General features: G+C 40.4%; 1 protein-coding gene across 4 annotated transcripts in view; it reads left to right on the forward strand.

The window, feature by feature from the left end:
- Nucleotides 1-14,755, forward strand: part of LOC122866885 (cadherin-20-like) — a 77,829-nt gene extending 63,074 nt beyond the window's left edge. For 3 of the 4 annotated variants that reach the window (XM_044177099.1, XM_044177100.1, XM_044177098.1), the window contains 5 exons: nucleotides 4,239-4,375; nucleotides 6,506-6,627; nucleotides 7,132-7,249; nucleotides 8,949-9,200; nucleotides 11,356-14,755. In XM_044177099.1, the coding sequence (XP_044033034.1) occupies nucleotides 4,239-4,375; nucleotides 6,506-6,627; nucleotides 7,132-7,249; nucleotides 8,949-9,200; nucleotides 11,356-11,873 (1,147 nt within the window). In that variant the 3' untranslated portion in view covers nucleotides 11,874-14,755. Of the gene's footprint in view, nucleotides 1-3,694; nucleotides 3,984-4,238; nucleotides 4,376-6,505; nucleotides 6,628-7,131; nucleotides 7,250-8,948; nucleotides 9,201-11,355 lie in introns of those variants that run through there. The other variant, XM_044177101.1, reaches the window with a different exon arrangement.
- The last annotated feature ends 3,916 nt before the right edge of the window (nucleotides 14,756-18,671 follow it).

Raw genomic sequence — 18,671 nt, forward strand, 5'->3', positions numbered from 1 at the left:
GCATAAGACTGCAATATATGAGTTGGCTGCCTGACAATGTTGCATTCATGAGCTACTGCACCTATAAATTGTCAGAAAATTAAACCAAGGTGACAAACATGACAAAGTAAATATGGATTTGACAACTCCTTCGATTAAAAATGCAATAAAACAATAAAAGAGTTTGGTTGCTGCTTAGCTGCTGTCATTACATTTTATTATAATAATAGCTAATTGCAGAATATGTCTCTTCAATAACCAAATACAATTACTGCCAATAACATAATTAATACATGGAAACACATACAAGTTAGTTGGATTAGAGCATTTTAAGTACCTGGGTGTTTTCCTGGATTTCTCCCAATGCATGCTGGGAAAGGCTGTAATGCCAGTAAAACATGAGTGAGTAAAGCAAATTATCTGTTATTAGAACAGTAGATGTAGCTGAATTTATTAATCCAGAGCAATTTACCAAGAGTTGGCAGACAGGGTTTTCTTGCTCCAAGTGGGGATCAAACTCTGTAGATGTAATGTTACATGATCACCAGCAGGGGGCAGCATCCCAACATGACTCCTCATAGCAGGCTACGACTGCAGGCTCTTTAGCAAAGCAACATTACTGAGGCACTATTTATCAACATGTGTGCTTGAGAGCTCCATAGTGGGACAGCTGATACTGATGGAGGTGAGGATGAGGAAGACAAACATAATAATGTTAATAACATCCCTGACAAGTTTCAACATCCAGCAATTAGTCAACACACAGAGACTAGGAGCTGAAGACTTTCACTTCACTCAATTATAGGAGAGTATGTTTTGTGCTCTAACAGAACAGATGTTGCGTGGTGGGTTTACTGTCCAGACTGCACCTCTCATAAACTAATTAGACATAAAGCCTTTAATTAGGCCATTAATCATCTGAAGGAATCAATGACTGCGGCAGTAAATGAGTGTTTCACATGGCACAGGCTGCATCCCGTCCCAGCTGTCCGTTTTACAACCTCGATTAGGACTAAAAGTAGTGCACGGGAAATGGATGTAGATGACACAGTGGCTGTGTGTGTGTGTGTGTGTGTGTGTTGAGAGTGTGTTTGCTGCTAAACTCCTCTGTCTGCATGGACACTCAGCAGTTTCTCTCAAGTGCTGCGTCCGAAATTTCTTCTTCATTCACTCATTTGCTATTCTCTACAAAACCAGACAGTGAACAGTGAGCAGAAAATTGAGATTTCAGACACTTATGAACAATCATCATTTTCCCCTTCCCTGACAGGTAAAGTGTCACATAACTGTAATTTACCCATCGAAAAGCAAATCATTGCATTGGAATTTTTAGCAAAAAGTAGGGCACATGCGATGGACATTTTTCGTTCCATTGTGGGAATTCTTGAAGGGAAGTTGGACATTTAAAGGTTCCCTGTGGAGTTTTTGACCTCTAGTAGCGCTGTTGAGCTGTTTTTCTATGAGTGGGTCTCTGTTTTGTTTATAAGCACGTGCAGACGTGTAATGGTGTCACACTCTTCTACTGATCAACAGGTGGCGGTAACATGAAAAGATACGCTGCAATGTGCCAGCAAAGGCAGGGAAGACGAAGACATAATAAGCAAGTAAACATGGATGTAAACAATGCCAGATTTAAAATACTTAAAAAATCGGATTAACAAATGTGTAAAAAAAAAAAAAGGGAAAAGGAAGTAAATGCACTCGACACATTTGTTAGACCTCCAGGATTAAATATAATGGTGGAAAATAAATGCAATGCGACGGTCCACCCATTTTTGCCACATTAATAATGTTAATTAACTGCTAAACATTAGTTTAGCATTTAGTTTACCTGAAAACAGATATTCCCATCCAGTTAGTTTGTCTATAATCGGTTTCTAAATTGAAATTTCATAAAATTTCATAAAACATTGTAATATACTGTATATTGATCAAAATCTAAAATAACATGTCACGATCATGAGGATTTTCTGCCACCTTAAATATCTCTCGACCCCTTAGATTCTTACATAGTCCCGACCTCCAAGTTAGGAACCACTGCTCTAAATTCTTTGATGCTTGAGGAGCTCCGCTGATGACAATTAACCAACTCTCTGATTCCTGGAGAGAGCGGGAATCAGAGCTGTCAGCCACTGATGCAGCTAAAGCTCCAACCTGAATCCCCACAGCTGGCACTGTGTTCTGACGGTGAATCACTGAGAGATTTTCAAAAAGCCGGTTTGGAGCATGAGGAGAGTTCCAGCACAAGCAGCAGATAGCTGAGGAATCAGTTGAGGGTGACAGTGAAGAGCTGAGGCCAGATACTGCAGCAGCAGCAGCAGCAACAACAACAACATCAGATAACATAACAAGCAGCAGGTGACCTTCAGTCTCTCTGTGTGTCTCATTTCCATTTTACATCTTTCTGTCCTTTACCGACAGCAGCATGACTGGCAGATATAGCTGAACCCACACAAGCACGTGGCCCACACACACGCACACACACTTTTCACCTGCCACTCAACACATTCATACACACACACACACAAAGTAGCCCTTCCTCATGACTGTGCAGGAGTGATATCAAAAGAGATCCTTCGGGGAGAGCCTTGCCAGCCGTGGATGTGCAAGTCATGACTGTTCCCTGTCAGCACACAGTCCGAAACACACACTGCAAACAACCCTACAGACATGAACACACACACACACACACACACACACACACTACTGCTGACGTGACTCTAATATATCATTTGCAAATATCCGTCTTTTATTAAATGATTAATTGTGAGTTCTGTATGTCATTAGTCGAAAGCAGTTCAGTTTGTTGCAGTCTTTCCCTAACTCCAAAAAATATACATAGTTTCAGTATTTCATGAAGCTTTTAATGCTGCCTAAGACTATTCTACCCAGATAACCAAAAACCTATACATTTCGCATGAAAGACTGAATTAGCACAACTTCAGTCTAAAACATCGTAAAAATATATTAGTTTTCAAAAATCGCAATCAGCTGAAGATAAAAAACAAATTCAAAAACAGTACAGACAGTGATAAAAAAAAACATTCGGCAACATATCATATCATCAAAATATGTGATGAGAAAAAAGAGATCTGCCCACTGAGAAGCTCTTGTATTAGAATTTCGGACTGACTGCAACATCATCAAATCCTTAAGAAAGCACAACTTTTAAGTTTAGAAAGAGACACTGTGCTCTTCTCTTATTCTGGATTCAACTTTTGTTATACACAGTGTGTAGGATTTTAACATTGAGGTGACTGGGCTGAAAGCAACACGACGACTGCACTAATTTTTGCTAATTTTGTCTACACAACAGTAAAAAAAGAATCACAATTTACAAAGATATGCAAATGAAACAAAAAATCTTCTTATTTTACCTTCTGGGCACTTACAGTTTCCCTGTCGCCATGGAGCTGTTTTTCTATGTGTGGATCCCTGTTTTATGCCAGCAAAGGCAGGGAAGAGGAAGAATGCTAGCAAGTCCATCCACTTTTAGGAAGAACAAGATGAAGAAGAACCACTGCATGGAGTCTCAGAAGACAAAGGTGGTATCTTTGGTGTGCTAAACAGTAAAACATCCCAATTGACAAAGATATGCAAAGAACTGAAATAAAGACAATTCTTCACATTTCAGAAGCAGGACACAGGTCATGACTGGCATCATTCACTTGGTAAATGACTTGAAACAATAAATAGACTTTTGATGATTATTCCCTAATCAATTCAACACTTGTCCTCCTCTTGGAAGTGATTTGGACTGATGGAGACAGACATACACACCTTTTTTTCCAGGTGAGAGCAGAGTGAAGCACCTACAGGAGAGGTCAGTCCATGTGTGAACACAGGACACCTCATGGTTACATAAACAGGTTTCTGCTCCACAGCCTGGAAGAGGATGTGCTCTACATCCTCCTGCATCTCTGGCTGTTGCATGTCGCTCTCAGAAGAGTGTTTTGGAAAACGGCCCGCGGTGGCAGGAGACGAGCCAAGGCGGCACACTGCAGGTCTGTGTATCCCCGGCGTCAGTTTGGCAGAGGAGGCAGATACTCAGATTAAGCCTTATCTGGAGCCTCTTCTTCTTATTGTGCCTTCAGAAGCTGCCAGCCTGACGCCTTATCGCACAGATACACACACGGTGCACATGCTGGATTGTGTATGTGCGTGCGCTTCCCCCCTCAGATAGGATTACAAAAACACACAAAGATGCACTTCATTTAACGCTGATACTTCACACGGCACGTGTCATTTCTTGTCACCAGGTATTCCATCGAGAGGTCCAGTGACCCCGAGAAGTTCTTCTACATCGAAATCACTTCTGGGTCGCTGATGACGGTGCGTCCGCTGGACCGAGAGGAGATCGGCTGGCACAACATCACCATCCTCGCCATGGAGATGAGTACGTCTCACACACACACACACACACACACACACACACATAGGCTTTCTCATGCAAAATCTCCACCTTATCAACTAATTTCTGTCTATAATTGAGTCCTAAGAACTGTGTTTTTCCTTATTTCATGTCAGTGCAATGAAGATATTTCAAAGGTTTTTTCACTTTTTTTTTTTAAGAAAGAAAGGTTTTAAAGTAGAACTGAAATTTGAATTCTCACTTTCTGTGTAAGAACATACAGTAAAGCATATAAGGTATGAAACAGACGCACTGTCAGCTTCCATGGTGCGCTACTGACTGGAACACGGCATCGCCCTGTAAATCCTGCGAACAGTGATACAAGAAGTTGTGCTGTTGAGTTTGAATTCAGAATTTGCGAGGCAAACTGGCTTCCAGTAGGTAAGTGGAAGCTAGCTTTCTATTGTTAGCACTGATTCCCACTAGATAGTAAATTTCATAATTTTCATCTAGACTTAAATGATCTATTTATTAATTACAGTTTGGACCAAATAAGTACACAAGTCCAAGGATATACTGCATATACTGATTATCGGCTCCCATCCGGAAGTCATTCTCAATTGTGAAAAAATGTCTTGATTCTGAAAACAGTGTCCAGATGACTACGACTGAAACCTTTTCTACGATAGAGCACTCCTGGACGAATGAGGGACTACACCGTCTCATATACTGATTAGCAAACATATTGTTAATTTTAGTTAGCCTTAAAGGACTAAAGTTACAGACAAAAGTGACTTGATTTGTGGAGAAAAAAAGCCCAGAAAAACGCACAAATACAGAACCAGTGATTTTGGAAAACAACTCCTGCAGAGTTACATAATGTAGAGCAGGAGATGCCCTGCAGATCTGCACACAGCTGGTGACATCGAAAGTCACCTTCATCCCCCTCCCTCTGCTTTGTTTGTCTGTCTGTCTCTTTGTTTGGTAGACACACCTAAAAGGAGATGGTAATTTAATTAATTAAATCACTTTTGCCTTGGTGGCTCATTAAAGATGTGACGGAGAGGGCGAGAGAGGACACAGGTAGGAAGGGATGGAGAGAGAGAGAGAGAGAAAAGTGACAGAAACAGTGTGGAGGAGGAAAATTAGCTGGAACAAAATTAAGCTGATTGATTTGCTGAAATAAATAAGCAACATTAAATGAAGTAAAAGTTATTTTCACTCACATAATTCACTCATTACCAGTAAGTTACTCCTCTCTGTTTACTCTTTTAATTTTGCTTTTAACATGATTTAGTAGCTTTTTGTGTTATTATTTATTGTTTTATTACAACGTAGAGCACTTTGGACTGCATTTACTGCGTTATGAAATTAGATTGAGAAATGTGGGAATAAACTTGTTATTTTGGGGGGAAATTCTTTTTTATTTTACATGAAACATTATATTATGACATTAAGTTGAAATATTACAGCAAACATGACTTACTATCTCGTAATTATGAGAAAAAATCATGTCTCTCTAAACTTAATTTTAAATTCTTCTTTCTTTTATTAAATCATCCCAGTTAAAACTCTGGTCTCATCCTTTTCACACTCTTGGTGGGAGATCATTTGGAACAAAACGCTCATTTGTTTAAGCAACTCAGTCAATATTCACGTTTTAATTGAACTGCTTCGTACTGTACTTTAACTCAAATAGATTTACACACCACCAATTTCACTTCACTGGTGAAACGTCAGCAAAGTTACAGCACTTTCACTCGAGCTGGCTATTAATTTAAGTGCTTCTTTCTGACCCTCAAACACACACATATCGAGTAACACAGGGCCGCATGGAGCTTCGACCTCCAGAGCAAAGTCACATCATTGATTGATTGATCATGTGATGAAACCTGAGAAAGTAGTTTCTACCCACTAATTGTGTTTCTATTGCCTATTACACAGCTGGTTAAGATATGCAGATTGCTGATTGGTAATGGAGAATAATAGTATTGTAATCTAAGCGTAAGAAGCTCTAATGTGCCGCAGGCTCGCTGTAAATGAGGGGAAGATTAAGAGACGCACAGACTGAACTCAGCAGGCTCCTCAAAGAGTCATTTATCAGAGTCTATCAATGCATCTTACAGCTTCTGACCAATTTGTGCATCTACTGTATGTGTTTGTGTGTTCCTGCAGATAACCCCACACAGATCGCGAGTGTGTCAGTGGCTGTGAAGATCCTGGATGTGAACGATAATCCTCCCTCGCTGACGCACTACTTGGAGGCTTATGTGTGTGAAAATGCCAAAGCAGGGCAGGTACAGAGACACCAAACGTCTGACATGACAAACATTGCATCACAGCATGGAGAATGACATAGTGGTGGAAAAAAGTACAATTACTCAAGTACTATACTTAAATACAAAGTTTGAGGTGTATTTTATGCTACTTTATACTTCTACTCCACCAAAGTCCAGAGGAAAATACAAAACTTTTACTCCACTGCATTTATTTGACCGCTAAAGCTACTAGTTACTTTGGAGAGAATGATTTTACATACAAAATATATTATCATCTTCAAAAATATGATGCATTGTTATCGATTAAGCTCCCAACAATATATTAAAATTAACTCCACCTTAACCAGCTACAACATTAAAATGCTGCTTACACATGAAATAATCAGTAAAACAGATAACAGTCCACTCTGAAACACCCTGAACAGGGCTATTAAGTACTGTTACTTGTCATACTTAAGTACATTTTGAATTAGTGCCTTTCTTCCACTGGGATCCAACTCTGCGTCTGTTGATGTAATCCAGCTGATCCAAACTGTGACAGCGGTGGATCCAGATGAGCCGCTGGGCGGACAACACTTCTACTACAGCTTGGCTCCAGAGGCCGCCAACAACCCCAACTTCACCCTGAGAGACAACCAAGGTAGATTAAGCATTTGTACTGTCCAGCTGCACTGCAAGGATCCAGATGGCCTGTACAGTAATAGATACCCATTTAGGTTAAAGGTGGACATAAAATCCATCTTGTATGATCATAGCACTGCCTTGTAGCATCAAAAGATCATCAGTTTTCAGATGCCTGAGGTGCAATGCCCAGTCCCTCCACCATCTTCCATCACCAGAAACTCTGAAAGCTTTAGCTCCATGTGTTCTGGTAGAATAGCTCCTAAACCATACACCAGATTGCCTCCAAATCTGACTGGGTTAGCATGTAAAGTCAGTGTCAATAAGGACAAGATCACATATGGGCTAATGGTAAGGGTCCTTGGTTTGGACCAAGGTGGCCTGGGTTCGACTCCCTGTATAAGAACAGTGGTTTCATCTTTGTATATATTGTAAGTAAATACTTTATCAATCCATTTACATCTTCATGTGAAGATTTCTAGAAAACACAACCCTACTCACATGTGCGTCTGTTTGCATCTTTCTCTTGTGCTTTCTGTGTTGTATTTAAACCAATCTGTTTTTTATGTATCCAGTGTTGTATCTTTGATTTTTTTTTTTAAATCAAAGAACCAGATATTTGTTTTCTTTGCTAGAAAAGATACAGCAGAAAGCTAACAGGAAATGAGGGGAGAGAGGGAGAGAAAGAGGAGGGACATGGGTCATGGTCAGCATCACCAGAAACTCTAAAAGCTTTTGCCAGTTTGTCAATCAGCAGACTCCCTCCAAATCTGACTCAATGGGTCAAAATCTGAAGTACGGTGCCATAAAACCATTTGTGATGTAAACGCAATATTGTATGTCCCATATGGTCTAGTGGTTAGGATTCCTGGTTTTTACCCAGGTGGTCAGGGAGCAATTTGGGGTTCAGCATCTTTCCTAAGGATACTTCGACATGCTGGGGATTGAACCACCCATCTTCTGATTGGTGGATAACCCCCCTCTACCTCTACGCCACAGACGCCCGTTATGCTGCCACAGATTCTTGTCCCATAGCACAGAATAAACTAGCTCTAGTAATTAATCGTAATTTGACCTCTATATAAATACCGTACTGTAATTGGTGCTAAAATGTCACATATAGCATCTTTAATCATCACTTTATCTTTATAAGTGTAGCTAAATCCTCTGAAGGCTTTAACTGATTTGCTCTGGAATATCAGCACCCAATTAATCCTAATCTTAATTGATGGGTCAGAAGGTAAAGTACATTGCTTGTGAAACACTTATCCTACATTGTCTAGTGGTTAGGATTTCTGGTTTTCACCCAGGTGGCCCGGGTTTGACTCACGGTATGGGAAAAGTAGTTTCATATGCAAGAAGGTGGCTTATTTCATTCAGATGTAGCTATCAGTGAGGTCATGTTGTTGTTGTCTGTAATTACACATGGTTGTTTTTAAAGGCTGATCTTAACATTATTTAGGACTGAATACTATTTGCATATAGAACCATTCATCGTCACAGCTGTACAAACCTTCAATTCTCCCAGTCACCCCCATCTCCCATAACTCTGTGCTCATTCACAGTTACCTTTTGTGAACTTGAATATATACATGTCCTGCCCTGTTATCTGTAAAAGTCACCTTTTGCAGAATAAGCGATCTGAGCTCAAAAGACTCCAAACATCTTGTCTCTGTACACTAACTCAACCTTTCCCTGACCTCTTTGTCTCTTTCCAGACAACACAGCGTGGATCCTGACGCGGCGCGGAGGCTGGTCACAGCAGGACCACACCGTCTTCTACTTGCCCATCTTCATCTCTGACGGCGAGCAGCCGGTCCAGACCAGCACCAGCACGCTGACCATCCGCGTGTGCAGCTGCGACCAGGAGGGCAACGTCATGTCATGCAACGCCGAGGCGTACAGTCTGCCCGCAAGCCTCAGCAGAGGAGCACTCATTGCCATCCTGGCCTGCATCTTTGTCCTGCTGGGTGAGGATGTGCAGCAAGGAGCCAGGGGCCTTCTGTGATATTTAATCTGAAACAATGTCAGCTAACATTTCATAGCCTTGGTTTAGGCTTGACCTTAGTCACCTGTCAAGCTTTTCTTGCACAGCACATATTCAATTTACAATGATAACAATGGCAGATTTACCGACTCAATTCTTAGTAATTTTTGAAACAATATGTCCTTGATTTCACACAGATACAGTGTAAAGCCGGTTTCTCATTTCCAGCCCGTGATTGTCAGTTTTGCCAGCTCTTCTTGTGAGGATTCCACACTCAAACAAAGTCACGAGAGAAAGTGATGATTAAAGGTGCTACAATATATGCAGGGATAGGCGCTAATATTTTTAAGCACTGGCCCCACGGGCCACCAAGCCCCTAAATTTGGTGGCCATTTTTGGTGAACTGTAACGTTACATTCGAGAAGGTTCGTAGTATAGTGATAAGAGTCGTAGAATTTCATAACTTTATTTGTCCCTCAAATGAGTTTGAAACATGAAAATTGGAATTAGACGTATGAACATGCTAATTCAATAGGTACTTACCTTACGTTATTATTATTCAAATCTAACAATATTTAACTAATGTTAATAACTTCTAATCTTATGTGATACAATTCAAAAATTGCCGGCTAGATAGTTTTCATTGTTATCATTAACGTTATCAGCTAATTAAACACTCAAAAGCATAAATAATCATCACTTCATTGCATGTTTGATATAAACATCATTGAATAATCTTTCAACTAAAATGGGATGAAGTCGCAGCGAGCAAAGATTTTTTAACAAAATGTATTGCTGCCTCTTGAATGAGTCAACCTGCTGAGCCGTCCTGCTCACTTTTACAGCTCTGCAGGGAGAGATAAAGTGGGTCCGTATCAGCCTCCAGGAGAAAAGAAAGTGTGATGCCATAGGGCAGCTGGTGCTAATGAACACTATATATTGCCAAGATGCAAAAAGAAACCCATATTTAATCCTGCTCCGATGATATCTCACTGGAAGATGCCTGAGCTAGCTGTTGAAAGTGTTGAGTTTGAAGACAAGAGTTTGAGTTTAAGGCAGATTTTTGCTTCAAGACAAACCAAAGTGCGCTAATCCCTCTAATGCTGTACACCCCTTTTCCATCTTGTTGTTATGTGGTAAAGAAGTGTGTGTGCAGCAAACAGTAAGTCACTTCTGAGGTGATGAAACATTTATATTCATTAGTTTGGCCTAAGCAGCACATTTTGTGTTTATTTTCTGCTCCAAGGTTGATTATTTTACACTAGAGGAGATATCTCACGAATACTTAAAAGCAGCACACTCACTAGCTGAAAGGTCAGGGTGTAAAACAAAGTGCTGCAGTGATTTTAATCAAGGCCCACTGCTGCCCCGAGGCTCGCCCTCAGTACTTTTACATTCTTCTACACAAGTTTAAAGTGCAGTCTGACCAGCAAAATGTTTTCCAGCTAGAAATTCCAGTTAATTGCAACTGCATGACATTTTTCTGAATTCATGTGCCTTTACGTTCGGCATGTAATGAGGCATTTGTCCAAAGTGAAGGCATTAAAGGTCATTTGTACAAGCAGGGCTCTTCTCCTGCCGGCTTTACTGACACATTAAAAGGTAAAAAAGCACCTAAAATCTAGTCATTGTGCTTTTTCAGAGATTTGTCATTTGAATTGTTGTTCAAATTAGGGCAGCAACATTTTTTTTTAAATCATTAAACTGTTGATTATTTTTTAGTTAACTAACTGTTTGATCTAGAAAAATTGTGAAAAATGCATCATCAAAGTTCTGAATCCAAAGTGATATTTATTATTATTACTTGGGTTGGTTTTGTCCAACCAAAAGAACAAACCCCAAAGATAGTCAATTATATAAAACAGAGAAAAGCAGCATATTTTCACATGAAAGAAGCTGAAGCCAGTGAATGTTTGTTATTGTTGCTTGATAAATTACTTAATACATTAAACAATTAGCAAAATGGTATCAAAATACTTTCACGATTAGTTAAGACTTCATACATCATGTATCTGTTGTATGAAAACATAAGATTTGTGCTTCTTTTTTGCAAAAGCCTGTGTTGATTCCCATTGAAAGTATCAAAAAAATATCTACTCTAGCTATGCTGACTGTTTCTTATCTCTTCCTTTGACCAGTGATGATTCTGCTCATGCTTTCCCTGCGCACCCATCGCAAGAAGCCCTACCTGTGCGACGAGGAGGAGAACGTCCACGAGAACATTGTGCGCTACGACGATGAAGGTGGCGGCGAGGAAGACACCGAGGCCTTCGACATCGCCGCCATGTGGAATCCGCGTGAGGCGCACCACCACCTGGGCAAAATGAGACAGGACATGCTGCCAGAGATCGAGAGCCTCTCACGTTACGTCCCTCAGGCATGTGTCATGGGCGGCGGCGGGGACAGTAACGTTCAAGGATATGTGCTGGCGAAGCTCCTGGAGGCTGACATGGACCCGTGCGCCCCACCTTACGACTCCCTGCAGACCTACGCCTACGAGGGGGAAGGTTCGGTCGCTGAGTCGCTCAGCTCGCTCCAGTCGGGGACGTCCAACATGGACCACGAGTACGACTATCTCAACGACTGGGGGCCTCGCTTTAAAAAGCTCGCTGAGATGTACGGCGTGCTGGAGACAAACAGTCCTCCAATGTGGTAGAACACGTGAACCTTTGCCTTTTTAATCTGAGATAAATTACGCCAACAAAAAGAAAAAGAGAGACAAAAACATCAGAGAAGTGACACAAAAAGTGTGCAAGAAAGACACAATAAAGCCGGGATGTGCTCACGTTCACATCCATGACTGTTAGCACTTGAATTCCTGCCGAAGCCTCGATTCTCCACAGCCTTGAAGGCCTGAGATGCCCGCAGCAGCAGTGCGAGCTGGTTTTAAATCTCCCCCAGAGACAGGCTGGATTGGCCCGCAAAGGAATGGCTTCAAAGCACATGTTAACTCCCCCGCCTGACCCAGCCACAGGCAGAGCCCCTTTGGTTCAAAGTCTTGAGCGATTTATGCCAGAGATGAAAACGAGAGAGAGGGACTACCTTACTCACAGCAACACGGGAGACAAACTCTGAAATGGTGATCCACTGTTCTGAGTTTGTGCTTTTATACGACCCAAGTCAAAGCAAAAGCGAAAAGTCATAGCTGCAATCAGAGATGTGTTCTTTTTTGGTTCATCTGTGGCAGGTCTTAATTTATTTCTTTGTTTCACGTGCTGTATTTATATTTTTTGCTAACTTATTTGGGTACTTCACACCAACACTGTAGTTAAACTGCCGCTATGCCAGAAAAGATCACAAATATGTTGTAACATACATGATGTAACTGCCCTCGTTTTCAGTCTGTGTGATAAAGAGTTTTCCATCTCCAAATGTCACGTGACATGCACAGGATATGGCGATGTGTAATCCCATGTGGGTTTTCCAGGTTGATGTTTATTGTATTATTGTTTTTGTATCATTTTTGAGCTATTTGTATTGTAACTCTGTTTTTTCCCAAAAACATAAAGCAGTTACACATTCATGTGGATGTGATGGAGGCCATTTTTGAAAATATTTTGATGGTCAAATGTTACTCAAGCGGAAAGTTCTGCACACCATCCCTGTACCTGGACGAGCACATGACCGAGTCGCCTTTCATTTCGGATCCACCACCGTGCCAACCAGAGTCCGACGGCAATGAGGCTTGATCTGTCCTGTTAGAGATACTGTGTCGCTTTTCTGCCTCCACACAAATGTGGCTTAATCCTCCAATCCTGTGGACTTCAGAGACATTGATAATCTGCATTAAGTGCCAAATGTAAAAAGGACAAAAAAGACATTTTGGATGAAAAAAGAAATCTACAAAACACAAACACCAAAAGATAAAAATGGATTTCACAAACTGCGAGGGAAGTGAAGGTACATTTTGATAATTTGATTGGGTGAAGTTTACTTGAAATCTATGTGGTCAGTCATGCTACAGTAAGTGGTATGTGAATGTAGATATTTTTTGTATTCTTGGTAATAAAAAGGAAAAAATTACGTTGCTTCTCTCCTGTCCGTAAACCACCTGGAGTTGAGAAAATTGTTGTTATATTCACAACATTGATGCAAGAAAAGAAGTTATACTTTATGAACATCTTGGTGGCAAAATGTGTGGTTTGGAATAATAAACTGCTTCTTTTGGCGGTGAAGAGCATTATGCAATCCCCTGAAGCATGACAGAAATGTAAGTCCTTCAAAAGATTAAGTAGCTCTTCAAATTTGCAATCATATGCTGAATTGTCCTCCAAAGTGCAGCTGATTCACTTTTCATTATAGTTTCCCTCAAAGTGCTTAATTTGCTTGACTTATTTTGTTTTGCAGCGATAATGCTTAGCATTGATTAAAAGCTCATCCCCCACACTGCCTGCTGTACCTGAGCCTCGAGCCTCGGGAGCACCTTGCAAAATCGTTCCATTTGATTGCTTTCACAGAAACATTTATATGAGCGATTGGATTCATTTGCCAATAGGAATTAATCAATTATAAACAAGATTCTCCACCTAATTGCTTATGTCAATCAAAGTGATACGAGTGATGGACAGGAGAGGCAAAAGAAAAGGAAAGGAAACGAGAAAGGAAAAGGTAAAGAAAATTAAGAAGTGGGCAGCAAAAGAAAATAGAATCAAAGTGATAATCTACCCGATACATTATTTTCCAGTATTTTCACTATGAATTGCCATTTCCATTGTCAAAACAAATAAAGAAATAAGTAAAAAATAAGTGGCTCTGGCTTACCTGCTGGGCGGCATTCAACAGTGAAATTGCACAGAAGATGAGCCTATAATACTCCCAGGATTTAAATTTTCACTTAAATGCATTCATATCCTCTGCATGCTGAGCAGAACACTTCAATTACACACTGGGGATTTTTCTCTAATTTGTCTCTCTTTGTTTTAACATTCAGCAGTCCACAAAGGCTTTACAGATCTTTATGTTTCTCCATCTTGCATCACATCACAGTTTCCTCGTCAGTATTTTAGAGAAACACTTTCTAACCTTCAACCTTGTCTCATCAGTCAACACTGTTAGTGCACTACAGCAGGCCTATTCAACTGGCGGCCCGCGGGCCACATCTGGCCCAGAAGCAACCTCCGAGTGGCCCAGCATACATAAATCTGATACATGGCAAAATAAGTAAACTACATATATAGTGTATGTTTATTTTACCGCCATCTCCAAACGCCTGCTATTTTTATTACATTCATTTGCATTTGTTTAAAATGTGTTCATTGTTTGTTGGTTTTAAATAGGCTGCTGAAAATGTAATTAATTTCATTTCAATTTTTGTACTATGAGAAGGGTGGATGGGGTATTGTTCACAGTAGTTTTAAAAAATCAATAAACAAAGTTTGAGGGGAAAAAAACAGCTAGAGGAAACAGACAAACACACAGAAATGTGATGAATGAATGAAATAACCAAAACTGTTCCAACTTTGTTCATGTAAGACCGCATTGCTCAGAATAACAAGCTGATTGAGAATATATGTTTTAAATATACAAAAAAAATCCAAATAACAGCATATTTGCTGTTATTTGGATTTTCCTTTAAAATTACCCTGCAATTCATGGATATTCAATGAATATTTGCTTGTAACTTTGGCTATAAGTTATGATTATTTTTACTGTACTATCAATAAATTTTCTATTTTTTTCATTTCTTCAATTGATTCATTGTTTAGTCTGTTATAACAGCCCTTCAGACAGGGCTCCTTTCCCTGCTTCAGCCTGGAGGGCGGAGTTGGTTCATCAAGGAGATTCGGCTCACCAGGACTCACTGCCTGATAACTGCACATGAGGTAGTGGCAGTTGGCCAGTCTCCCCTCTCTTTCTGCGGCCTTCAACTGCCTTAGTTTTCTTGAATTTAGTTTCTCTTTTAGGTAAGTTACAACCTCTTTGTCGTGTTCCCTCCTTTGTCCAACCTTGACCCGGATTGTGAAACTAAAAATTGCCAGAAAATATACACAACAGCCCAGAACAGTTTTCCTAGAGCCTGTCTTATTTTTTTCTGAACAAAAACTGAACAAAAAAGCTTCAAGGATTTCAGTTCATGATAATATAAGATAAAGACAAAAGTTGAAAATCATCACATGCTGTTGACTGATTTTCTGTTGATCCACTAAAAGATTCTTTGGGAAAGAAACTTGATGTTTTGACATATTTTTGCAAGGCAGTTTTCTCCTTTTATTATTCTGTGAATATCATAATGTCATTCTCTAGGTTACCAAACTCTTCAAGCGCTCCTTCAGTCTACTCCTTCTCAAAGACAAGAAGCATCTGCGCTGATCTGTGACCTTATTCCCTTCACTCCTCACCATAAATCTCTTGTCAAGAGCATTTGTCAGCATATAGAGCTCATGTCCTCTAGTCGCTTTCCTCCTCAGTGCCCTTCCCTACACTTTGCCCCCATCCCACCGCATAAATGAAATCCTAACAACCCATAGCAACCTCTTTCTCCTCGTGCTTTGTATTTGCCCCTTTGCCAGCCTCTCCCAGGGCCATTTCCAGGCCGGAGCAGTGCCATCCAAAAGGCCCTGAGAGGGTAATTTGTCTTAAGCTCCACTGCTCTTTCTAACAGACGAAGGAGCTCACACGGTAGAAGATAATAAGAAGCCTTCCAGCTCTAATCCTGCTGAGAGTAAACCGCAGCAGACCCACTGAATCATCCCCTAATGCGAAGTGGAAAAACACACTCCGCTCTGCTGGAAATTGAGGGGTGGAAAGAAAGGCAAACTCAAGGCCCTGGGAGAGACCAACCCATCTGACATGTGGAGTTAGAGAGCGAAACATATATACAGACCCAAATCGCTGCCGGGCCTTCTCTCTCTGATCCTGTTCTTATCTCTGTCTGTCTCTCTACCTCTGCAGTTCAACTCTTATTCTGTCTATCTTTATCCTTTCTCTTTCAGTCCAACACTTGCTTCTTTCTTCATTCCCTTCTTTCCTCTCTCCCTCACTTGTTTCTTTTCTCTTGTCTTTCCCTCCCCGTCCTCCTCTCAGCCTGGCTCATGAGTGCAGCGATGGGTTATTTCTGCTTTATCTCTTTAAGCTGCAGCAGAACATGAGCTTTTGCCGTCAGAGTCTTTGCTGCGAGAACAGAGAGCGGTGCATCAGCGTCTCACAGAGGTTTACAGTAACTTCACACACAGGCGCTAGTGCATAGCTTTACTTTTAAGCAATAATCTGCTCATTTCTTTTTGTTTTCTTCTTCTTTCTTTGCATGTTTTTCCATTAAGTCTTGGGTGCTAAGTGGCTATTAGTTAGTGGTAGTATAAAAAAAATCAAGCCCTACAACAAAACCTTGCTGAATAGCATGTATGTATATATGTATGTCACTTCATTTGTCTGGACATGAGTGGTATAAACTTTTTAAAAAACCTCATTACTGTTTAATATTTCTTTATGGATGTCATTTCCCACAAGATCAAGACTGTTGTGGGTTAAAACTGTCACTTGGTTGACAGTAGGTGCATTTCCATCCACCTGTTTTTATGCACATTTTCAGTTTGCACATAAAAAAAAAAACAGTGAAAATTAGAAAAATAAACTTGAAATATTGCAAAAGTTTTTTACACCTGGCTTAGGTGGAAAAGTTGGTGCATCGATTAGAGCAAAATGCAACAAAGTGCAATGGAAACTTAAAAATAAAATAAAAATAAATCATGATATGCATGAAGCATGTGACTTAAACATCCACTGAAGTTTCCACTGAAGAGACAAAAAAATCAGATCTGTGTGGAGCAATGAGGAGACTGTCACATCCTTAAATTAATACATGAAACAAACATAAATGTCATATTTCCATCGCGTTTTCTACACGGTTTTCCACCATTTGAGGTTTGACTGCTGCTGTTTTGATTACTCCATCTCCTCTTGCAATGATTTACTGGCACCCGACTGGAGAATTAGCACCACCAACTGTTCATCTCAATGAACCAACTCCTAATATTTGCACAACAGTAGTGGATTGAAATGCACATTCATTTATTTAGTCCATTTTCTGGAAAATCAGTTAAAATTTGTTCTGCATTCGGTTGGAAACCTGGCCAGCGGGACGGCAGGAGCAGCTTTATCACGTAACAGAAAAGCTGGCCATAGAAGTCTAATCAGCCAAACACCACACACCTGTGTGAGCTGCCTTGATAGCCTTGTGAAAACAGAAAGTTCAGAGGGAGAATGGATAATGACAGCCATGTATGGGAAAATGATAACTTGTATTATGACTAAGGAAGCATGCAGTATACTAACTTGTATTGCCCAGAGTACAGTACAATTATTTGCCCTGAAATACAATAATTCTGGAGTATTTCTACAATTATTTGGTTTTTCTTCATTCCAAACAAAGTAAAACACATAATTTTCTAAAAATACCCACCAGACTTGCTTTGATACTTGAGACATTAACAAGTGATAGGTAACAAATTTGACACTTAATATAATGAAATATTTTTTTGGATCTCTTTCAATTGGAACCATTTTGGTAACAGCTTATTTCCTGGAGCTACATAAAAATAGAAGAGCCAAAAATCAAAAGCAGCATCAAAGCATCCCTGATCCCTCCCACTTTTAGAGTAAAATAATTATAAGAGATACAGAGCTGAAGCATCCACACACACAAGAAATATACAGGAGACACTGCAAGGATGGCAAGTACTCTCCAGGTGAAGATGACAGCACCATGACAGAGGAACACAAGTACATGTTCTGCTTTCTGTCTTATACCAAGTAAAAATTATTCAAGACGAGGCAAGACATTTTCATTCTGCGCTTCAGAGTGATTTTTGATCCTGTACGATTTGTTTCACTCCTGCCTGCTTCGCACATTTTATTATTAATGACATTGACAGACACCTTCATCTCGGGGCCTAAATATATAAATTGAAATGAAGCAGTGGCGAGGTAGGGACTGAGGTGCGAAGTGATCCAGGAGGTGTTAACTACAGCTGTCAAAGGCTATAGATTAGAAAGAGGAGGCTAAAAAATTAAAAAAAATCCCCCCACTGGTCCTCCAATCCCTGCTGTTCCCCCTCTCGTCCTCCTCGCAATGACCAATTTGTTCAGTTGTTTCCTGCATCTCGAGAGAACAACCCCTGCGCTTCTTCCTGCTTTGACAAAAAAAAGAAAAGTGAAGCATGATAACACAAACTGGAGCTGACAAATTGGACTTGGCACACAGCATATTAGGTATCCTGGACCCTTACGATGAATTCCACCTTCCACAAATAGAAAAACAGCAAGGGGATGGAAGGAAGGTGATGGAAGAGTTGAGCCAGTTGATATGAAGCATTTGTCAAATCAGAGCTGGATTGGGAAGTGGCTACAGCACTGCTTGTTGTGCCTGTGATAGTGTTCTTATTGAGCTGCCAATCCAGTAAATCACAGCAGGACTGTTTGTTTACCAGCCTTCTTTGTTTTGTCAGACCATAGCGAC

Source organism: Siniperca chuatsi, linkage group LG19, assembly GCF_020085105.1.
Source record: "Siniperca chuatsi isolate FFG_IHB_CAS linkage group LG19, ASM2008510v1, whole genome shotgun sequence".
Lineage (NCBI taxonomy): Eukaryota > Metazoa > Chordata > Actinopteri > Centrarchiformes > Sinipercidae > Siniperca > Siniperca chuatsi.